The sequence below is a fragment of the Fringilla coelebs genome (genome assembly GCF_963513975.1).
Source record: "Fringilla coelebs genome assembly, chromosome: 2".
Classification (NCBI taxonomy): Eukaryota; Metazoa; Chordata; class Aves; order Passeriformes; family Fringillidae; genus Fringilla; species Fringilla coelebs.
Genome location: NC_140029.1, coordinates 87,341,964 through 87,365,869, shown reverse-complemented (window position 1 = coordinate 87,365,869; position 23,906 = coordinate 87,341,964). Strand labels below are relative to the sequence as shown.

At 37.0% G+C, this 23,906-nt stretch overlaps 1 protein-coding gene across 1 annotated transcript in view; it reads right to left on the bottom strand.

The window, feature by feature from the left end:
* ACER3 (alkaline ceramidase 3) overlaps positions 1 to 23,906 on the bottom strand; it is a 55,771-nt gene that overhangs the window by 15,015 nt on the left and 16,850 nt on the right. The window contains exons 2-6 of the mRNA XM_084200902.1: positions 21,849 to 21,959; positions 14,711 to 14,763; positions 10,510 to 10,562; positions 8,283 to 8,364; positions 7,115 to 7,150 (exon numbers count right to left, since the gene is read on the bottom strand). Coding sequence (XP_084057028.1) covers positions 7,115 to 7,150; positions 8,283 to 8,364; positions 10,510 to 10,562; positions 14,711 to 14,763; positions 21,849 to 21,959 — 335 coding nt within the window. The remainder of the gene's footprint in view (positions 1 to 7,114; positions 7,151 to 8,282; positions 8,365 to 10,509; positions 10,563 to 14,710; positions 14,764 to 21,848; positions 21,960 to 23,906) is intronic.

The window sequence follows — 23,906 nt, the reverse complement described above, 5'->3', positions numbered from 1 at the left end:
TGCAGAAGTCACTGCAGCAGGGAGGATTTTTAGACATTGGTGACATTCAATTACTTTCTTTATCTTTTATTCTGAACACTGGTTTCCTCCTGCCAAAAGGCAGTTTGTTCCAAGCAGCTGTGCCTTGCTCTTTTTGCCTCTCTCCAGTGGCCCACAGGCCTCCCAGTATTTTTTTCTTCCTTGTTCACTGACTTAACTTTCTCATCCTGCTTCTAGTTAGCTACTATCTAATTTTGCCTTTGTTTAACATGAAACAGAAAAATTATAAACCTTTGCTGTCTTTTTTTAAAAGCCACTAAACCTCACAGAAAGAAGTGTGTAATCAAAACGGTGTCCTTACTATGTTCTAGTGACCTCCTCACACCCCTCCTTCTTTTCCACTGTCTCTGAGACAGGGACTGCCTCTCACTCTGCTGTAACTGGGGCATTCGGATCCTACTATCCTGTAAGCATGTCTAGGCATCTCACATAAAACAGGTTACTGTAATAATGCAAAGTGAAACCTTCCTTCCAAAAGTCCATAAAGGCAAATTTGCCAACTCCTTTCAGATTTAAGGATAAGGTTAGTAGTGCACTGTATTATCATTGCACGTATACAGAACAAGACAGACAACGGAGCCCTTATGTTTGACAACAGGTAAAAGTAAGTCCCAATACTGACTATTCAAAGTCAGTCAGCACAGCGGCTCTTCATTTGCATTCAGAACAAGATTAAAGAACTTCAGTAAATCAACTGCTACTACTATGTGTTCTGCTCTGTAGAGCTAAACAAAGCAAAACTATTTGAAAGGCTAATTGGTTCTGGCTTGTAATTTATACAAAGCTGTTAGTTAATTCCAGTCCTCTTGTTGGGGTACAGCACATAAACCAGTAAAAAAAGAAAACCAACACAACCTGCTAGACACAGCCTGAGTCCCAAGCTAAGGGTAGGAAGGGCAGTGATGTAGGAAGGGAAACTCAGGTGTGCTAGGTGCTGCCTGCTAGTACAATTCTTCATTACTGACATTTTGCCTAAAAAGATCCCACCCCATAAATATATTATTGGTTTAATTTAAAACAGCCCTTTTTATTTTTTCTAATCAAATCTAGCAATTTATTGTAAGAGAGGGATGGTACAGAGGAAGATACTCAGAGAAAGGCTCCTCCAGAATCCAAATTACAGTTTGATTTGCTGATCTTCTCCTTTTTAAAATTTCCATCACTAAAATACTCCTTTGCAGTAGAAATATGGGAAAAACCTATCCATTAAGAGCATTTTCTGTCATACACATTAGGGGTTGTGACCACCCTTATGCTTGTACCCAAATTGCTTTTGGATTCTTTGCACAGGGAGTTCAATAGTGTCAGACTATGCCTAGAGAAACAGATCTTACAGGCAGCCCAAAGCCCGGGTGAAATGGTACCTTTTTCAGCAGTTGCTAAAAGCAGGAAAGAGTAAAAGCTAAGAAAAGCTTTCTTTGCAGAGTTTCTGGCTTGATATTTCCTAGTGAGCTAATGGCTTGCAGAAGAGGACAGTATAATTGGAAGAAGGAAGGGAAAAAAAAAAAAGAAAGAGAACTTTGTAGTGACTGAAGAAAAATATGCCCATCGTTGACACTTCAATTTCTTGCCTTTTCCGCTTCCCCACCTAAACAGGTTGTTAGCAGTAAAACACATTTGTGTTTAAAAGCCTGTGAAAGACTGGAACAACAAACTGTTCTGCTCTGCATGCTCCAATCCTCCTCGCTGAAGGTGAGCACCCAGGAGGTGCTGCTGTGATATACAGAAAATGTAGCTGCTCGCCTCCCCCAGCTGATTCTAACTAGAGGGCTACACACCAAACTGCACAACTTAGTTCAGATGTCAGGCAGCAGTTCTTACTTTATCTCTTTTACCATCCACGGCTTTTTCTATTTTTATCATGATAAAACTTTGTTAGGTATTACCCAGAGGACAAAGTAAAATATCATATAAAGAAAGAAAAATCTGCCTTATTCAAGTTAGCTCAAATTTTTCCATTCCTTTAACTTCTTTTGTCCTCCTTTTCTGTAACGAAGACATCATTTAAATGACAGATGACAACCCAAGCAAATTTTCTGCTATTTTGTCTCACACTGCCATTAAACTGTAAGCCAAAGAACATCATTTTACTGCAATTGAAACAAAAGGAAAGATCAGAATCTCAATCTTCTGTTACCACTAGACAGTTCCCTCTTTGCTGTTTCAGATGCAAATAAAGCTCTGCATATTTCAGCTTTGAAGGTATCTTTACAATTGAGGGAAAAACCCGAAGTCTGATGAAAACACAGTGGATTACTTCATAACAAGGTGAAATATGAATAACTTCCTAATTCACAAACGGGAAGTAAGCACTTCAGGGCTCAATGTCTGGCATTTTTTATGTAGAGGCAATTAAGCAAATCACACATAAATTCACTTATGTAAGTTAGAAGCAAGGTTGGTACTCCACACTGAGGGGGCGAGCATACAAAACTGGTTCTTCATCTACCTTCTAGTACAGAAAGCAGCAACAGCCTGGTATTTCCACTTCTCTGTTTCCTCTGCTCCTGGCTTTCTACCCATCCTTGGTTAATAAAGTCAAATTATCAGCCTCAAATATTAGTATACACGTTGGGCACTGTACTGAGAGATTTTGGGTTTTTGGCAACCAGTTTATCTAATACTCCAGCTATCAAAAGATAGTTACATAAATACTTGAATGTGGAAGCGTATTTGCAATTTGCAACAAAGTAAACTGAGCTCTACATGGGTTTAGATTTCTGGAGAAGAAATCTGCGCTGAGAGAAAAAGGAAGGACAACCCCAACACGACACTGGAACACCAAGTAACTGGACACAGTTACAGCTGCGTAGTACCACAGGCTGCCTTGACAGCTGTGAACGGTCACAGCTGATATGAACTAACCCAGATTCACTGGGTTTGGTCCTGTTTAGATGCATGTATGTGATAGCAAAATGACACGAGTCACTGCTGCTGTAGAGCTTCTGGGACACTGTCTGACACAAAAAGTCAAGCTTCCCCTCCAATGACTTGTAGAGCTGAACCTTTGGAGAGTCAGAATATCCTCCCTCATTCCCTAAGCAGGTGCAGGTAGAAGCACCAGCCAGAATGAAAGTTGTACTTGCTTGGGATGACATCCCCAAATGTACTGTGTAAGAGTGAAATGTCATTCAAATTAGTTTTATACATGCTCATCACCAGGACAATGACAGAGCAGAAAAAGCTCTGTGGTGAAGACATGCCTGAAAAGGTCATTTTGAACAGAATACTGCAGAACCTGAATGTAAAGTAAGCAAGAACACATACCAACAAAAGGCACAATATCTTAGCCACAAGCCTACAATTAACTATTGCCTTAGCAGCAGGAGGGACTCTGGAGAGCTGTAAGACCTCCAGTGGGTCCACAGAAATTCCTCAAAATGGTGAATCCTGCAAGTCTGAAGAGGTTGTGCCTGGACATAATATATTCTTCATACAGTTTCAGGCTCCCTTACATCTACACATTTCATCTTGATTTCACCTTCTTCTTTGCACTTGTATATTTAAAACACGCCTAGAGAAAAAAATCTATTAATTTTTTTATTAAGGCAAATGAAATGCCTTTTTCTGCCATGCTTACTTTCTTCCTCTTACTCAAAGTCACCTGAAGAAGTAAATCCAATACTTGTATTTTACATCTATCAAAAGCAATAAAAAAAAAAAAAAATCCCCTCGTCATGTTGTTATGCTGTAAACTCCCCTCCTTTGGTGATCTGTGAACAGTTAAGAACAAGAATAGTTTGTATTTGTCCATCAGTGCATCTCTTCCATTTTGAATCAGTCCTCATCCTCTGGGTATCCTAGTTAGCTTTTCATTTCCCCCCAGTACTCAGTAATAACTCTGAACTTTGTATCATCACAAATACCAGCATTACACTCTTCTTTTTCCTGTTAGAGGTTGTTAAAAAAGAAACCAACCAAACAAAACAGTCCCACTACTCATTCCAAGAAAATTCAGGCTTTTTCATAATCTCCTTTAGTAATTTTTCACTAGTCACTACCTTACCCTATTTGCAACTCTCCTACTGATCTGTTCCTCCAGCTGGCTTGGTTTCTCATGGGACATCACAAGAACATTCTAGAATGCCTATTTTTTTACATCACACTTCCTAACGTGGAAGAAACAGCTATTTAATCTAATTTTCCATTAACCTTTTAATTATTTGTTTGCTAAAATTTGCCTCAAACTGTCACATCAGATGACTACACAAATAAAACAGGTTTTCAGAACTACCTCCCTATTCACATAACTTGGCCCACTAGCTGAACGAGGTTTTTGATCACTCCAAGTATTCAGATATGGCGTGAAGCAAGCAGGCAAATCAGGATGGAACATGTTGCTTTGTATATGACAGCTTCCTAGGCCTCATCATATTAGGAGGAGGCTACTTGTAAGACTTGAGTTGAAAGTTTAACTTCCAGAGTAACTACTTCTACTTCCAGGGCTCTGTATGTCTGTGGATCACTTTACACTGGCAGCCATTCTTTCCCTGCCCCTTTCCTTGTATGCATGTGGTAAACAGGGATGAAGAACTAATCTGATTTAAAATTAATTCTGGGGAGAGTTTCAACCTATTGAGTTCCCCAATTAAATTCAGATCAGAAAATAAATTTGTGTGCCAGATGGAAAAGAGGGGAGAGGCACAGCTGTTTTCTGTGCCAATGATACTGGCTTTAAAACAACCAGACAGCTGGACTGTTTACACCTTGAAAATTAGGACTAATAGCACTCTAGCCTGAGAGATTTGAACATAAGCAAGACAATATATGCCTGTAAAGGCCATTAATATATTTCACTTAATTGATGAGGTGGCAAAAAATACTAGATCAGTTGTCAAACAGGAACTGTTTTTTCCTTCTAATGATGTGCTGCCTCCACCTGCCAAAAACATGCATCTCATTCCTCCTACAGCTGAAGCACTAAAACCCTTAAAAATCTCCCTTAATATGTGGATGCAGAAAAAAGTTGGTCTCTGTTGCTACTGTGCCATGGATAACAAACTGAAATCACCTTTGTGCCCTGCTGGCAGCTGGCAATTTATGAGCCTAAATTGGAAAGACAAGTAGAAAGTAATTGGGGGAAAAATGAGGCTTGGATCCTGGTTGCTAAATATAATAGGATCCTTTTTTCCATTCTTACTGGCCTCCTTCCAGAGGAAAAAAACCAAACCAAAACCACAGTCCATACTGAAACAATGAACAATAAAAAGTTATTCTTGCAGTTCTTCCTCTTTTTGCAAGGCTGACAACTCAAAATGATCACAGACAAACACCTAGAGGAACCAAATGCTGCTTTATCTCCTGATGCTACTTTCTAACCCAGTTAGAAAGATTGTGATTTAAACTATGATTACATGAATATATTTAATTTTACTTCAAGTCTAAGTGACTTGAAAAGCAGTTTGAAAATGCTTACAGAAATTATTTAACTTTTTCTTTTTAATGCACTCTAAAATAATGTACAAGTATTAAGAAAATAACCCTGTTTAGCTGTGCAGTCAGGGAAATATTTCCTCAGGATTTACTACCTATCTGGCAAAGACTGTGAAAAAATAAGTACAGTACTTGAACATTTGGAATTTGGCCATAACTTTATGTTCTCCATAAAAATCAATTTGAAAAGAATTGTTGTAAAAAGTCCAACACTTTTATGGGATCTAAATATTTTCTACACCGATTCCTCATGTATAAATAATAACAGGGAATTCAATTTCTGAACCTAAGAAAACAGATGCAGAAAATTAAAGGTCTGGGACAACAGTTCAAACTTTTTCTATTTCCCTCTTTCCCAAAAAGTTGTAATATCTATTGTTTTAGTTTTTGTGACATGGGGCAACACCTATGTCAATGCATCAAACTGGACTACAGTGAAGCTGCGATGTATTTATTCCAATAAATGCAGCCTGGGCAAATAACTGATCAAAGAGATAAAAGTTCATTATAAATAGTAAATTTTGCTACTGTTGTTAACAAAACTACTCTAAGTCACTTCATTCAAAACTGGTTATGACCAGCTCAGTAAAAGTACGAGTAATTGTCACTTTCATCCCAGCCAGTACCCTTCTGCTGGAAATGTAAATAGGGGGAAAAAAGAAAGGATTTCATTAATACCATCCAAAAAACCCCACACTGCAATTTTCTGTTTTATCTACAGGTAGGGCAACAATTCATGTTTCTAGGGGAGATTATTTGGAGCAGCTGAAAATTTATTCTCTTGATCAGCACTTGACTAATCCACCAACAGGAACCAGTTATCATTTTTACAACTGCTGATGCAGCAGGCACATTTCGACAAGCAGTGGCACTACCAATTAAAAAAATTAAGGCTTTAAAGCTCTGTCCTGCAAAGAGCTCTGTGCTTTTTGCTTGGCAATTTTTCAGTTGTTATCCCTAATCAAAAAAATAATAAATAAGGAAAAACTACCCATGGCATACAGAAATGAGGATTATTTCTAACCTCCTGTGAAGAAGTAAGAGATGCAAGTCCTATCCCCACAGGCAGGGGATGCATATTAACACTCCTGGGCTGCTACAAAAGGAGCCTGTACCAAATATTCCATTAAGGCTGTCCAAAGCAGTCTGCTACATAACCCCAGAAGGCATTCTGTGCTTAAACTCATCTTGAATTTCCACAAAGTAAAACTGAGTAATTAAAAAACCCAGTAAACTAATGTGTTAAAGCAGAGAGAACGCGGTGCTAAGTCAATCAAGACATCTTATGATGCAAGGCCATAGTTTCAAAGCAGCTGTTAACGGAAAGCAGCAGAAAGACTCCTTTAGCTGTTCCTCTCTTGCACACCTTAGGGTCACCTCATTACACTTGCCACTGATGAAAACCATGGGAAATATTAGGTCACAAGCTAAAACACAACACACATTAAAGCATTCAAGTTTTTCAGGTCACTAAGTAAGAGGATGGTGACATGACAAGCAGCAATAGTGCTTAAAGAAAAAGCAAACAGCAAATTGTGCTTCCCCTTCCATCTTTCTTCCAGCAGTAAAATACTGTAACATATTCAACTAAAATAGCATAGTTGAAAACCAAAATTAGCTGCTCCAACAGAACAAGATTTACCTGATGGAATACAGGCTCTTTCAAATCTAGGTAAACCTGGAAAGATTAAAAAAGAGAAATAATTTGCAACAGAACCATCATAATATTATTATTCTAAATACTGCCAAGGCATTTCCTGTTAGAATCAAGCCATGAGTGCCTATCCAGGCACCATTAAAGTTGATCAAATATTTGAAGTTTCCTCTGGCAGAACCTGAGGTTTTAACTGTGGAATTATTTTAAACTAAGAAGCACAAATATCAACAACTAACATAAAGCTTCTAATTTAGTAGAGTTGCCTACATACAAAACCAATTAAGATGCTGAAGCTACCAGATGTTCTCGATACACACTGCAAGAAGAAAACATGCTCAACTCTAATTTGCTTTTCTTGTTTTTGACAATAATTTAAATTTCAATTAATTTTATAAAAAGCTTGTAGTTCTTTCTATTTGTAATACAGTTAATTTAATTTATGTTATTGAAGAGGAAAGGGCACTAGACCTCAGGCATAATATGCCACGAGTGTAAAAAATTTTAGGAGAAATAGAAGAGAAAAGGCAAGTATTTCAGCAGCTGAAGATGACTTATAATAACACTTTAATTTTAAAAGAAATATTAATCAATAAAAAATTACATAGGAAATTCCATCTGCGGTTGACAGTCAGCATGAAACTGAATTTATTCATAGAAGAAGAACATTCTACTGACAAAGGGAGTCAAGTTAGCTGTGACACAAAAAAAATTAGATACATTTTAACTAGCAGCTAAGTTCTTCTCTTATTCTGCCTGTTTCAGAACACCAGTCTGCATTCTAGACTGGATATAAAAGTTCACTTTTTTTGCAGGCAAACAGAATGATTTTTATTTCTACGGATGAATTAAAGTGAGAGAAGCAGGAGCACAGCTTATCCAAGGTCTCATATCAAGTCAATGGCAACTGTTTTTCTCACATTCCTGCTCTAGCAACTGGATTATTCCTTTTCTTCCTTATTTATTCTATACAGTGGTTTAGATAGAAAGGTTTTAGGTTTCTATGGCCAGCAACATAATTTTCTCAACAAAAGAATAATTTGTCTTTCTTGACTGGAAGTGACAGAGATTTAGTATTGCCTCTATAACATTTCTCCACTGCCAGAAAAACTGCCAACCTAAGAGTGAAAATGCCATATTAGAAAAAGTTACTTACTATGCTGACTACGACGCTGTATGTTATTAACAAGAAAAGCAGTGCATAATTGACTGTATTCTTGTACTTGAAACATTCATACCTGGAAGAGAGGATAAAGGAGAGAGACAACATTCATCACTTACCATATAATGGATGCAATTTCCAAGGTACAATATTAAAAAATTTGTGAGAAAATTGATCCAAAATTAGTCTTAGGCCTCTTAAGAAATTCTAACTCCTTAAAGAAAGACACATTATTTTAGGAAAAAAATTCATGTTCTTACCAGCAAATGTTTTTAAAAAAACTAAGGCAAAAAAACTCTAACACAAATAAGCTCAAGCATATGCCAAAAAGTAACCCAATCTAAGAAAAGACTTTGTGAAGCAGAAGTGTTTTCATAAGGTGCTTACAGCGTGATAATGGATGGCGAATTAGAAATTAGTTTAAAATGCAACACAGCTGTCAAAAACATTACTGAGCAAGCAGCAGTGGGAAAAGGACTGCCTTACAAAACACTGAACTCAGATTTGTTAAAATGTAGATTGTTTATGGCTTCACTACAGTTGCCTTGCAGTACATTTGCTAGATTGGGTACTGGTAAAAGGAGAAAGTAAAAGCACCTGACTGCTCCCAGTATATAAAACAAACAATTAAAATTACCTTCAGAATCTCTACACTACACCTCAATCTCAGCTGTGATGGAAATACACACACATGCTAGACTGTGTCTACATCAGAAAAAAAGGTCAAAAAAACCCCAACAAAAATGAATTTTGAGAAGCCCATTATCATCAGGGCTGGACGAAGCTGTCCATATAATTCCAAATTATACCTGTCTAGCTCCTTTGTTTATAAACTTGGAGAAATAGACACCATCATGAATTGATAAAAGGAAATAAAATAAAAACACATCTGGGAAACAAAAAGTCTAACGGCAGCACAATGTGCTACATTGCAAAATGGCGTGCTGAAGTAATTAAACAGTTTGAGAATCAGCAGAACTGAATGATGTATAAAGAAATGTCCTGTGCACAACCACCTGCAACCTACCTTCAAGCTAACCAAAACTATTATTAAAGGCCTCCTAAACTACACATTAGCTCATTTTTTTAAAGCATTTTAATTCCTACCAGACATAAATACACAGAATCTTACTGGAGTTATAAATGCAGTAACAGACTTCAGTGCTTTTGAAGATAATACAGTAAACACTGCACTAAAAAAAAAAAACAAACCTCAGATATATTTCTATAGCCACTGCTCATCCTTTTTTCCAATCACATTCAAATCAGACAAATGCAAAGGCAATTTCAAGGAGACAGGGAGCTACAATGGAAATATTTCCACTAAAAGAGGCATTATGATTCTGGTCCTGAGTTTGTACAAATCGCACTAATGTATGAGTCACAAACTGAGGGCAATTTCCATAGACAGGGGTTTAGTCCTAAAGCATCCCATCTCCATTGCAAGCTACCAGTAATCTTCACCAAGGCTTCACAATATTCAACAGCTGAATATTTGGTATGTTCAAAAGAAAAGAGATGTTTTTTTTTTTCTTTTAGTTTGTAAAAAGATGATCTATCATTTGGATTTGCCAAGTGACAGAACAAATCATATTGAATCCAGACCATGCAGCAACAGGCAAGAAAAAGGCAGCTTAGGGTATCTTCACTGTTGTCAAATGCTACATTGCTCCCAAAATTAAATGAGAGAACATATCCTGGCATCACCTTAAGCTGTCATGCATGTTCCAAGACACTCTCCCCAAAATATGCATTCAACTCCTCATAAAATCTTGTCCTTTTAATTTTCCAGATGAGTGAAAAGCAGGTTTAGCCAGAAACCTGAAATTTGCATTTTCAGCCAGACTATATCATAGAAATCCAGCTCAAATAAGCTAAAATGTTGCTAATTTTGTAGGCATTATTGAAGCTGATTTTATTATGTCTGCTGTTTTTATACAAGGAGCACTGAGCTCTGACTGTATACAACACTAAGTCTTCAATGAGTAGGTTTTTTCCCCTACTAAAAAAAAAAAAAAACCACTGGTAAAATATACCTAAATTAGCAAAAACTAGGACTTAAGCCAGCCTGGTTCTCTAATATAATGCTGAACAAAACCAGATCTCCCTGAAAGCAGTGGAAGCTTTCTCTCTCTATATGCTAAATTTGGCTTTAGAGACTCTACATTTCAAAAGTTAACATTTCATAAATATTCAAGGAAAAAAATTAACAAATACTTACAGGCAGTAGACAAACACACAACAACTGTATATCATTGGCAGTTCATCCAACAGCTATAAAAAGCAAAGACATCAAAACATGAAAGCTACTTTTAACTCACAAGCTTGTCTAAGTTAATTAAGGAGAGAGTAAGTTTAAAGTAAACAGGAGTTTTTAAGTCATTTGGATATCCATCTTCTTGACTGTACTCTAACACGTAGCACTGTCAAACCCTGCTCAGCCACCATAGCTGCTGCATTAAAAGCTTATTACTCTGAATCTTTTGACTGTTACGCTTCATAAATGCCCACGCCTTCAAAGAATCTTGACACTTTTGCTGCTCATACCTCTTAAAATATTTGTAAGAATTAATTCTGTAAAGCCAGGCTGAAGAAGACCATCCCATCTATGGCCTTACTGTCAGTAGCATCTTCTTACTTGACAGAGAAATTGAAATGTAATATTTCCATAGCATAAAATACAATTTTAGCCTATTAGGATGGGCAATATGCTCACGTTTACTTCCTAATTTTAGAAATTTCTTACGTTGTTTTAATTCAGAGACAGGGCTTTTTGTTTGATGTGGGGTTCTTGTAGGCATTTCTGTTGGGTTTCCCCCAGAAATTATGGTGGCATATAACATTTTATTATCTTAAATAGTTTTTATACTTAGGGAGAAGACTGGTGTGTTACAGCTAAAACAGGTATTTCTCTAGGAACTTGCCACCTTAATGAATGGAATTAAAATGGTAATCACGAGAGAGTTGATTTCTCAATAGCAGGTAAACTCAAAATTGCCATTTATCATTAGAAAGAAAAACAATCATAGCATCATTTTCTTGTAAAATTTCTCACCAAAGAACTTTCATGAATTTCTGCTTATAAACATACAGTTAAACTTACATCCTCTTAAGAAAGACTGAAAATCATGGAAATGAAAAAGGATACAAATGGATCAATGAAGATCCACAGCCTCTGATTTCTAATATGTTAAACAAACATTAATACTTAGGGCTTTTAGAACTTTTAGAGCTTGACTTCTAAGAAAAACAAGAACTTGATGCAAAAAAGATTTTGACCTTTTTCCATCATCACTCAAGAGTTCTTGGTGGGTGTGCCTGTAAATAAATTGCTTTCCTACCACTGCTACAGGGTACTTAACAAGTTCATAACTGTGGTATTCTGAACAACGTAACTTGTTAAGAGCAGTAAGCAACTTACTCAAACTCCTTTATAAAGCCAGACTAATTCTGCTCTGTTTGGTATAATTTTCTAACTGCAGAGTCAAAAACTTCATTTTAGCTTTGAATTTCCTATTGTGAGGGAAAAAAAAAATCTAATTCTTTACAGAAGGAGAGAGATGTATTATCTTCAGTGTGAAGTATTAGCTTGTTGTGATTTTGGTCATATAAAGCTCAGGAACTGTTTCACAAGAGTGCTAAACAGCTCTGCTGCCCAGCTGCCACTGATAGGGCAGATGCTGCCTCTTCCCCCACACTGCCACTGCTTTTCTCCAGTGGCGAGATCAGACTGGTCTGACTTACAGAGAGCCAGGTCCAGGTGCTGAGCCAGCACACAACCAACCTTGCAGAGCAAGGTTAAAATCCCAGGACCTGTGCATTACAGGGTCAGGGACCACAACAGACAGCACAAAGACAGTATCAGGAACATTGGTAGCAGCTGAAGCTAGCAGGCATGTTTGATGGCACCTTGCCATCACAGTAGTTTATCTTTGCTGTGATGTCTTAGAGGGGACAAAATAAAAGCAATAACTGAATTCAGCTTTATAGTAATATATTTTACAAATTCAGAGATATGCTTTTCCAAGTCTGATAGGAATTAGCTACAGGATTAATTCATGTGGCTGTTAAAGAGTGTGAGTCATTTAACACCTCATTAAAGAAAAAGGTGGGGGAAGAACAAGAAATACAATACAGGAAAATCTTTCAAATTTGGACAGGTGCTTACACTCTTAAGTTCATATGCTGGCAGCATCTCAGGGACATTACAGTAGCAACAAAGAGCCTCTCAAAAGATCTTAACTAGAATTTGCATGCAAAGACAATGACTTCTGTATCCAAAGGAATGAATGCTTCCAGAAGTACAGTCAAAGGCATGCCTGGACAATGAAGAACCATGGAAAGAAGGGAACTCAGGGAGCTGATTTCATTGGCTAAATAAGCCTTTTGTGCATTCCTCAAAAATCCAATCAAGCAAATTCCCATAAAAATAACAGAAAAGGGGTGAACTCCTCAGAAGTATTCTAAACAATTGCTTTCAAGGACAGAAGTGTTCACACTTTTCTTAATTAAGCAAATTGAATCAATCATTTACAGTATTAAGACTGCAAAACAAATGTAAAAAAAAAGTCTCCTTGAATAGCTATGCTGATTTTTAACCATAACAAGAGATAAAGTGAATGAGGAAAGTTTATTTACTGGTTGAACTGTTTCCTCCATGGTGATCAGTAAGCAAACAATTGGAATAATTATGGACCACTTGTGGATTTCATTTGGCTGCCAAAATAAATGTACTTTCCCTGCCTCACACGAAGCCTTTTACATCAGTTGACAAGATGATGCAAGACATTCCTGCTTCCTCCTCATCTGCTTCTGCCCCACTTTATTTACCACAGTTCATAGGTCCCTTAGTTGTTCTGATGCAACACCAGAAGTATTGAGCAAGTAGCAGCAAAGTGACTTGGATTAAAATAAAGCCTCTACATACACAAAAAACCTCCAACAACAGCTGAAAAACAACCCCAACCAAAACCAAAAAAAAACCCCCATAAAACTCCCACCTGAAACAAAACAAACAAAACCCTACAATCTCCCCCTTCATAAAAGGTTTTAAGTCTGGATCATTTTAATTATCATGATTTCAGGGTGCCCTTGCTCACCTCTGCATCAGTGTGAGAAAGAGGTTTTGAAATACTGGCCATGACAGGAACAAGCAGCTGAGGGAAGTAATATGAAAAAGGTGGAAATTCAAGGCAGCTTCACCACCAAATACAGGTAAATGACACCCTAATTTGGGAGAGAGTGGTGAAATGGCTCTACAAACCACCTTCTTCATGCCAAAAAAAGCACCAAATATTCTTGCATGGTGACAACAGTATGCTCTGTGGAAGCTGACAATCTCCACCACATGCCAGAGATACAAACCAGAGCATTATGGAGGCAAACATCAAACAATCAGCAATATGCAGGTTCCAATGTGATCAGCAGAAATGCAGGACTCAATTCAGCTGCCACAGCATAGTTGCCTAATGCCACCTGAGAGGCTCTGTCACTCACAATACACCCCTCCAAGACTGGCAGAGGTGACAGGAGTCTAAGTAACCTGCACCTCTGTGGGATGGAAGCTGGAGGCTTGAGAGAACACTCACAGGGTCTAAAATAATCCTAAACATCTCTGTTTAGACAAATGAATCCTTTTTGAGCAAAGATTGCCAGTGGAGTCTGAAGAATGATTCAGCACAGCTAACTGCCTCTCTCCACTGATTAAAATGTATTTCCATTGACTATGGGGGGAACACAGACTTCCAGCACAGACTTTTAAATGTAGGTTTCTTAATCTTGAACAACATCCCACTTCACCCTGACTTTAATTCAAAGATGCATTTCCTTATTCTTTGCCGACCTAAAAGAGGGCAACAGGACAAGACTTTCTGTGTCCCTTTAGAAAACAGGAAATATCAGGACAATCCCTATGTCCTGTGACTTGTTATAGAATGCTGTCTACTTGAAAATAGAGAGAAAATGACTCAACTACCACTACTCAGAAGATACTGATTTCAGTATTAATGCTACAGGTCCATCTAGATAAACAGAAACATAAAGATGAGAAAAGTTACAATAAAAAGCAATAACTCCAGTTTATACTGCTTGCTACTATGCCAAAGCTGTGAGAATTTTAAAATAACATCTTGTGTAAAAAGATAACATGATTTCCCAAAGGATAAAGAGTCCTCTACCACCATAAGCAATTGATGATAGCTCTTATTTTAGATGCAAGTATATATTTCTGTATATAATCAGTGGAAAATACCTGTTGAAACAAGACCTGCATTACTGCCTTGTTGAGAGCAGGAGTGATGTGCAATGATACTTAAGGTAGATTAATTCATTTTATACAAGTTTCATCTAGACAAGAAATGGCAAAATGACTGTACAGCAAGATACACACAGAAAATGATTCACAGCTACTTATCAGTACTTACCTGCATTTCATACTTCAGGGTCATGTGGAAGCACCAAGATCCCAATCCCACAGCTGAAAACAAATCAAAACTATCATCAGCATAATAGTATCCATGTAAAAATTTCAGGTACATTAACTTAAATGCATGAAATGCATGCTTAACAGTGAGAAAGAAATTAGAACATCAGCATTCTACTGCAGGGACAAACCCCCATTTTTCCACAGTCTTCTACTTTATATATTAGTCGCCAATGAAATCCCTAAATTTATGGGGCTTTGGGTGTAAGTGTGCTCTTTAACTCCTCTCAATACTGTGTCCTACGAACTGGGCACAATCTCAAAGAGGAGAGGAGCAGAGGGAACCCAGAATGAATGGAATATTATATATCAATTTATCTTTTCCCTTTTTTTTTAATTTAAAGAGAATTAAGATTTCTCTGTTCCAACCCTTCTACAAGGCAAAGCATCATTCAATAGCTAGTACTCCTGAAAGCCTCTTAATATGTCTGCTCACTGTCCAGTTTTAAAAACATGTATTTTACCAAAAGCTTTTTGTTGTCTCCATAAAACATGGTGCTAATTACACCAAGGTCTGGGCTTTGATACCCACAAGGGCTGTTCATTAAAGAGCTAGACTCGATGATTATTGCGGCTCCCTTCCAACTCAAGACTATTCTGTGATTCAAAAGCAGAAGTGAATTGCTATGAGAACTCAGAGCTAGAAATTCAAGGTAAACAAACCAACCCCACATAGGGTGGATTCATTTTCTTATATGAGATCACCATTTCCAAGCCTTCTCTATAGAAAGATGAGCTTCTAAGAAATTGTTTCTATTTATTTGAAATACTTTACACATTTTGAATTTACTTCTGAAATTACTTTATGAGACATATACTTTGCCTATAGAGTTTTTTCAGTCAGGCATGAATAATGCTTCTTGGAAGTTAGATTTCTCTGTTTAGAGGAAAGCTGGTACAATATTTAATACATCATTCATTACTTTGAAATATTATCAGTAAAACACTCACATCAAACACTAGCTCAGTTTTATATTGCAAGAACAAGTACAGTAATGTGAGATCTTGTCTTTCTTCAAGAAATTATGTTTTACCTCAGACTGTAGTTTCAGAGAAAGCCAAGTAATTTGCACTCAAGCCTTGATCACTGAGTAGTGCTGCCATATTTTGTGGCTAGAGTATCACCTTGTCTACACACACAGTCAAGTTTCACTGATGCATAAACAAGAATTTTATCTCTCTGCACTCTGTCAAGGATTGCCAAGACAGTCAAGAAACATGTCTGGAGATGCTTCCTCAGATGCTATTAACTAGAACTGTGATTATTACACTTACTCAAGGAAATTAAATACCTAAGCAGGTAGCTTTACTGAAATACAAAACTGTAATACAGCAACATTTCAAAATGTATTACCAAACACTTCAATGTCATTATTTCTCTGTGAAAATTAAGCAGAGTTCCTACCAGAAAATAAACAACCACACGCACTTCTGTAAATTTTGATTACATTGGTTTGCTTCTGAAAAATCTTTCCAAACAGCAAGCTATAACTGCTTTCACCTTCATTGAGATTCTGGTGAGAAATTCTCATAGCCACTTTTCTATGTATACAGAATATATGACAACAACTGCTCATTCTGGAGGAAAAAACCCATTAAGATCATCATTAAAATAGCGCCATCCATTATCCTGGCTGTCACAGAATACAAACTCTTACAATTTGGAACAAATGGCATTTTCAAGTATGGGCAAAATCATTGCACAAGAAATTTCAACAGATTTTAAATTAGCAAAATATGTGGTTCAGGTTTTCTTGTTTGTTTTTGTTAATGTTATTTGGGTTAATAAATCTCAACAATTAAGGAATTCCTTTCCTTCCCCTATGCAGTAAGAAGCAATTATTTCTAGACTAATTCTTATTCAGTCTTTGGAAAAATCTAGAATGCTGCAGATATTAGTATTTCAAGTCATTAATCCCATGACTATAGTTAGTTTTTACAGTAAAATTGATAGAACCCCTCTTTCTTCTGTGCAATAATCACACCTGGAGTTTCTCTGATTATGAAATTTTACTATGCATTGTAGAACAATGTTTTATTTATAGTATCTATATAAAATAGATATCTGGAAGCAAAAAAGTTTACAGGGATGGATCTTATGGTTCCAGGCTCGAGACACTTTTAAGACATATCTACTTCACAAAAATCATCTGCAATGAGACATTCTGCCAGCTTCGTACTTTTCAAAATATGAGTGATCACGATCACTGCAATGACAAAATTTTTCAAGAGAGGCAACTCTCCCATACAGCCACTGACACACCGAACAATAAATTTGCTCCTTACCTTCAAGCAGTTTTCATATTTTAGGTGTTTCCTTTGGCAAAGGAGCTTAACGCACTAAAAGCTGCATATTGGTTGGGAAGCTTTAACACCACCTGAAGCAGTAAGCACCATTTCCTCTCTAACTACTGTAACTCATTTTTCATAAATACTACAAGTCACTTGGCATTTTTACATCAATGAACCTCCCAAGTTACAGGGGACATATAGAAATGATGTACTAAGCACAGAATACACATGAAATCACAATATTATAAGATCAAAATTGCACTTCAGAAGATTAGAAATGCAAAGTCAGGGCTGCTGCTCTATGCAGACTGACAGGGTCTTTTTCTGTCCTGCAGCAAACACCCTGTGTGCTAACTGACAGTGGATAAAATAGTGGTGCTACGATGATGTAAAATCAATGCACCTGCAAACTTTACTTCATACACATGCTGTCAAAAAACTTATGGGCAATACCTGTGGCTAGAAATAATTGAATATTATACAAAAAGTCCAGCTCTATATATGAACCCTATAAACCTCTGGGATTTGAATCCTAGAGGGATTTTTTTCAATAGCTTTAAGAAGCATCAGAAACATTATATAATCAGTGAGAATTCAGTTTGATGTAACTATTCCATCAGCACTCAAAATTCTCATTATGAGCCTAAATCCTTTACAGAAAAGGCAGTTTATTAGGATTTCACAGAAATGGTAACTATAAGGCACTGTATGAAAATATTCTGAAGGAAGGATGCTCCAGAAGCAAAGACTATTATTTTTTAAGTATCTAAACATGAACTATGTGTCAAAGCTTCCACTAAGAGAATGTCATTATTAAGAGTAATGCAGCTGGCCAAATGGGTGTTTTAGAACAAGTCAAAAGATTCTCCTGGCTTTACTGATTGCACTGGCAGACAGAACCCTCTGCACAGGCAGACACACACGTTTAGGTGTTTAATTTGGAGCTTAATTCAATTTTTTTTTTTAACAGCAAGAGCACTTAATTAAAGATAACTTTTAATGATGTGTTGTTGTTTAAAGAATGAAACAAGATGAAAAAATAGAATTAATTAAGTACTTTTAATGGATTATTTTGTGTTGTAATGGTTTCCTTCCACAGCATAAGAGACAGGAGAGACACTGGTTACGCCACAGGTACAGCTCTACAATTAACCTCCAGCTTGGCTGGTACTATTCCCAGACATTGCAGTACAAGTGTCTGCACCAGTGAGTTGTTGGAACAGTCTGTGGTATGAATCTGGCCTGTTCCAAGGAACACTTTCCCCAGGCAGCTTCCAGGCACAGCCCAGCAGCCGGCAGAGTCCAGGGCCCGCGCTCAGCAGGCAATCTGTATGCGGTCACCTTGTTTTGGAGGCTAAGATGAACAGACACGGGCTGTTCCACGCTGCCTGGCTTCAGCACTCAGGAATGTTCCCAGCCACAGCTGATTTAACAACACTGACATGGCCCTGGGAGCTTCTCTACAGGTGTTGTGTAAGAGGAAGAGAATCAACGCTGACTGAAGAGGTTCTAACAACTGTTTTCACAGACAGAGGTTAACTGGAAATTAGATTTAGTGAGTTGCTTAAGAGTTCCTACGGCTATTCCTAATATAGAACATTTTTTACACCTTTTTTCTTTCCTCCACTTTGGCGTTGCTTGAATGACTGAGCCTTTATGAAACAGGCCAAAGAAATACAAATGAGAACAATCCTTTCAAATTTCAAGTGAAGAATCTAACAAACATTACTTCATCGAGTGCTTTCTTATTTCATTAGGTCCAGAAGTTACACTTCTTTATGTATGTATTTACATATACACAGGGTTTTTTAAAAATCAAGACCCTTCCAGAATATGAATCATTTCAGAATCAGAGTTCCCCAGGATGTATGAGGAACTGGCATGTATAGAACCTGATACAACACTCCAGAATCATAAGGAACTACTCAAAAACAACTGCTTATTCCTTGAGGCAGGAATGGTCTGATGATTTGTTCCACCTACTTCAGGTGATGCAACATACTGAAATAATGGTTTAAGATTATTCTTCATAATTTATATGCTGATTAAATGGTTCTCTACAGCTTAAAAATCATACCCAGTTCCTACGGAGTTAATTGAGAACATGCACTTTGTGCTGAAAGGCAGGAGAAAAAAGGGCTGAGAACAGTGTGCTGTATCTCAAAGGCCTTGCTGAAAAGTGTAACTCAGTATTGGCACCAGTATGAACAAGAAATTTATTTGAACAATTATTTAGAAATACCCCTTGTTGTGCTGCCAAGATTTTACCATGTATGTGAAACAAACAGAACTTCCATAGTGCAAAATGCATTTACTTCAAAAAGGAAATAAATGTCAGCCAAAGAGATTGTGGGTATAAAAGGCAAGAACTGAACATGGCGTGGTAAAACACAAAGAAACTGACAATCAGCTAAATGTCTGGAAGCATGCAAAAGCAGCAGCTGATTTGGATCAAAATAATGTCTAGAAACAACATCTCATGTTCTCAAATGCTAACAGATTTAATTTTAACGTTGGCTTTGACAGCTGTCTTTTAGTATCTTCTAAAATCTCAGTAACTATTCAAAATTGCTAAAACTGAACTAAAGTACCCTCCCTTCCACCCCCATCTTCACAGCAGAACTGTTGAAGAATTTCTCCTTTAACAAAAGAACCCTCACTTAGAAGCTCTGCTGCATGATCTTTAATGAAGCATGCTGCCTCAAGTGAAATCACAAGTTTGTGTTAAATTCACTATCTTTTCACAGATTAAGTCTACATTTATTTGTTACAAATTAAATAAATAGAGTGAAACCTGTTAACAAATAAAATTCATACAATGGAAAGCATTCTGTCTAGTACTTATTACAAAAAGAATTTTCTGTACACTTACTCTATCTCCACTTCAGTATGCCTCTTGTTCAGTCACATGCACAGACAATGGCAATGTTCCTGACATATTTCAACCATATTTAAAATTCTTTTTATGTTTTCATTCACTGCTTTTATTCTGTAGTAGAGCAAATGTTAAGTGGTTTGTGTTTCCAAATCATCTTGTTCCTGTTTTTATTGCAAACTATAAAGTCTTCTACATTTCTTTACATCATTCAACTGCTGTAAAACAGGGTTACAAATATTGAAGCAGACACAAAGCAGAAGGGAAACACTTTTGGGAGAGACCTTTAATGTTAGGTTCCACCATATGAGATAAAAATCAAGCCATTTATCACTTCAGACAGGAATCAAAGCCAACTCAGTCACAGATGAGCCTAGATGGATCTCAGGACTACCTTCCAGCACTGCTGTCTAAATACAGCCTGAGCAACCCCTTCAGCAACACCAGAGAGAGGACAAATTGAAATCCAAGGTATTTACTGTGATCAAAGGCAGTTGGGTCTGGTGGGTTTTTTTGTTTTCTGGTTGGTTTTTTTTTTTGGTTGTTGTTTGGGGTTTTTTTTGTGTGTTTTGTTTTTTTGGTTTTTTTATATTATTTTAAACATTAAATGGGATATGAGAAATGCCATCTGACATTCTGATCAGATAGCGACTGCATACTCTGTCCATCATAAACTATCACTGACAGAGGTAGCTACAAATCATGGTGAAAACAGTTTCAAAGTTTTAATTTAAGGGGTTCCTTTTCATAGTTTAAAAAGAATGGCAGTATGGGACACTGATTCAAGAAAACCCAAAGTCAACTTCAGCAAACATTTACACACCATTTCTCACCACCTCTTTCTAAAAGTAAGCCCTGACCTTTAAGAATTCTGTTTCATACCGAGAAAAAAATTAGTAATTACGTGAAACCATAGAAAGCCTACAAATGGCTTATTAGAAAGTGCTCTGACAATATGAAAAGCAGTGCATTGTTGCTGCCTATCTTTCACATAGATCAGGAAAGCTAATGTAACTGAAAACTGGTGAATTTGCACCTCGTGTATGTTACAGTTTAAGTGGTATCAAGAATACATTTAGCACACGGATATGCATTTTTCAACAAGGTCCATCTAAATACATAACATGTCAATCTTAAAAGTAACATTTATCAATCCCTTACCACTCCAAAGGCTGGGAAAATAAAGACAGGAGCTACAGCAAATACAGAAATCCTGTGAAACACAGAAATTCTATGAAATCTAGTTTTGAGACCCAACTGTCAAATCTGAACCATCTTCAAACGTCTTTTCTCATAAGGAACAACACTTCTAGTCACACAATTAACATTTAAAAGGAAGTTGGTTGTTTTCTAAATTTTGTTATTTTAGGATGGACAGGCTTCCCTTGAGTTGATCTAAACATGAATATCATGTTGTTCTTCCATTCTTGCAAAACTTCCCAGACACTATGGCTGGGTGATATATGCCAAAGAGGAACTGGAAACAAATTTGAAGTCATGAAAGAATGCCTTTCCAGTTCCCTCTACATCTTGTCCACTTGTTATATTACTCTCCCATAGATATGTCACAAAAATACTAATATCGTGTGAAACTGCTTATAAGTAGAATACACAAAACACCTGTAAATCACCAGAAAAGTACAGAGAGCGAGCTAAGATGAACTGAGCAGGACCCAAAGCCAGTAAAGGATCACTTTAAAACCTGATCGAATTATTTAGTGAATTCTAATTTCATGTTCCTCCAACAGATACAAATTTCTGTAAACATTAACAAGTATAGCAAATTGAGGTCTACTTTTTACACACATAGTATTTGGATTTAACTACTGGGTTTATTAATATCTAGATATATTTTCCATTGCATATCTGAGCTCTCTTTATAATGAAAGAGCAAATTAACTTTTACACATACCTGTAAGACACAAATATGCAGCTAAATACCGTTTTTCAAGGCCATCTTTATAGGTCTGAATCGCACCATAGATTGGAGGTAGAATGAAAATCAGGTTACTCACTGTGTTCCCTGTAGGACAGAAACACAAAGCAGAGATTTAGAACTGGGTACTATGCACTTTAACTAAATCTAAGAAAATTACATTCACTCATTAGAGACAGATTCAACAGTTTTCACCCAGCAGGACACCACTGCTCTCCAGCCCTGCTCTAGTGGAGTCATCTAGTTGGAATCATCTAGTTCCAAGCCCCTTGCTGTTCCCGGCCCACAGCAAGGGACTTGGAACTAGATGATCTTGAAGGTCCCTTCCACCCCAAACCTTTCTAGGACTCTATCCTACATTCTACCCAATGCAAAAAAATGACATGTGCTGCAGAGACCAGAGAAAGCAACAAAAGCCAAGAGCCCAGCTCTTGTACACTGATTTAGATTTGGCTTGTTTTTCTTTTCCCAACTGTGCTGACCTAAGCAAAAGAGCAATGAAGTCCTGCAAAGTTTAAGTGAAACAAAAGGAAATGGTTCATCTCTCAACAGAAGGGATGCAGATTCAGCTTTTTCACTTAACCACAAATCATAATTTTGAGAACAGAGGTTATGTTATGGGAATTAAATGCCATACAATTTGGGAAAATGAGGAAATCCGTTAAAAAAAGGCTTATGCTAAATAAACTGCACATTATCACACACCATCAGTTAAATATGTATAAAACTGAAATCTAATTTGCAAATATCCCAATGAAATATACAATTTATGAGGCTATGAAGACACCAGCCCCCCCCCCCCCCCACCCCCCCCATATCTGTATTTTTTATTCAGCAGAAAATCCCAAAAGCATTTCACATTCTAGAACAAGGAACAAGAGTGAGCAGGTCCTTTCTGAATCACGCCCCTAATTCAAGCCGCTATTTTTCAGGAGTCCTACTTGCCAAGATCCATCCAAAAGAAAAGCAAAACATACCAAAATACGTTCATATAACCCTAAGGTATTGCAGCACCTCTAAAACCAAAAATCCATACTTCACAATTTTAAAGAAAATTCATACTCAAATGGAAAAAGGGTTATTTCAGAACACATGTAGCAGAAGCGTACCTAGTTCCCTCGAACAAAGTAGCTCTTCTATATTCTCACAAAGCACAAACAAATCTCACTTTAAGACAGCCTTCTCAACCAGTTAAAAATCTTATCTGATTTTTATCAGAACTTCTTCAAATCACTTCCTTACTGATTTAACATCATATCCTGCACAACAAATTTCACCAAGTTATAACAAGTCAAATCAGATGTGCCAGAGAGCTCACTCTTCTAGTCAGCTCTGAAGTAAGTTCCTCCATGTAAAAGAAACCCAGCTGAAAACAAAAACCTTCTGTAACGATCTACAAGTTTATACCAATATAAAAAGCCTTTTTTTGTGTTTAAATTCTTCATTAAATCATTACTCTTCTACCACATTCACACAGTGTTGCAATGGGTAGTGATTCACTTTCAACAGAGACCACGTTTGGAAGAAATTCACTCAAAAATGCTGTTGTGTGACACACTGACCATTGTCATGTCCTCCTGTAAATTATGCAAACATGTCATTGAGCCTTGAAAAGTAGAATAAAGGTTACATAGTCTGGATAGCAAACCTTCTGCTTTCTAAAGCAGCGCTCAACGATGCCCACTTTCAAGAGAAGTCAGTGGACATTATATAAATGTCACCGTTCAAGGTCACTTAGTTATGAAACTGTCAAAAGCCTGGCAAAAATTCAAATATGAAAATGCCAAACAAAAGAAATACCATGATGTTTATCCACAATTGGGAAGGCACATGACTGTGGAAGAGAGTTGCAGTAGGATAACAAACTTCAGATGGGTGTAAGAATGCAGAAAACAGATTCTTCTGTAGGAAAGGGAAGGGAAGGTTTCAACACTTCCTGTAAAGTTATAATTACATTAAATCATTGAAAATTTATGAGCATTTAATCTGGGAACATCTTGCTGAGAGAGGAAATACCATAGACCTAATCTAGCT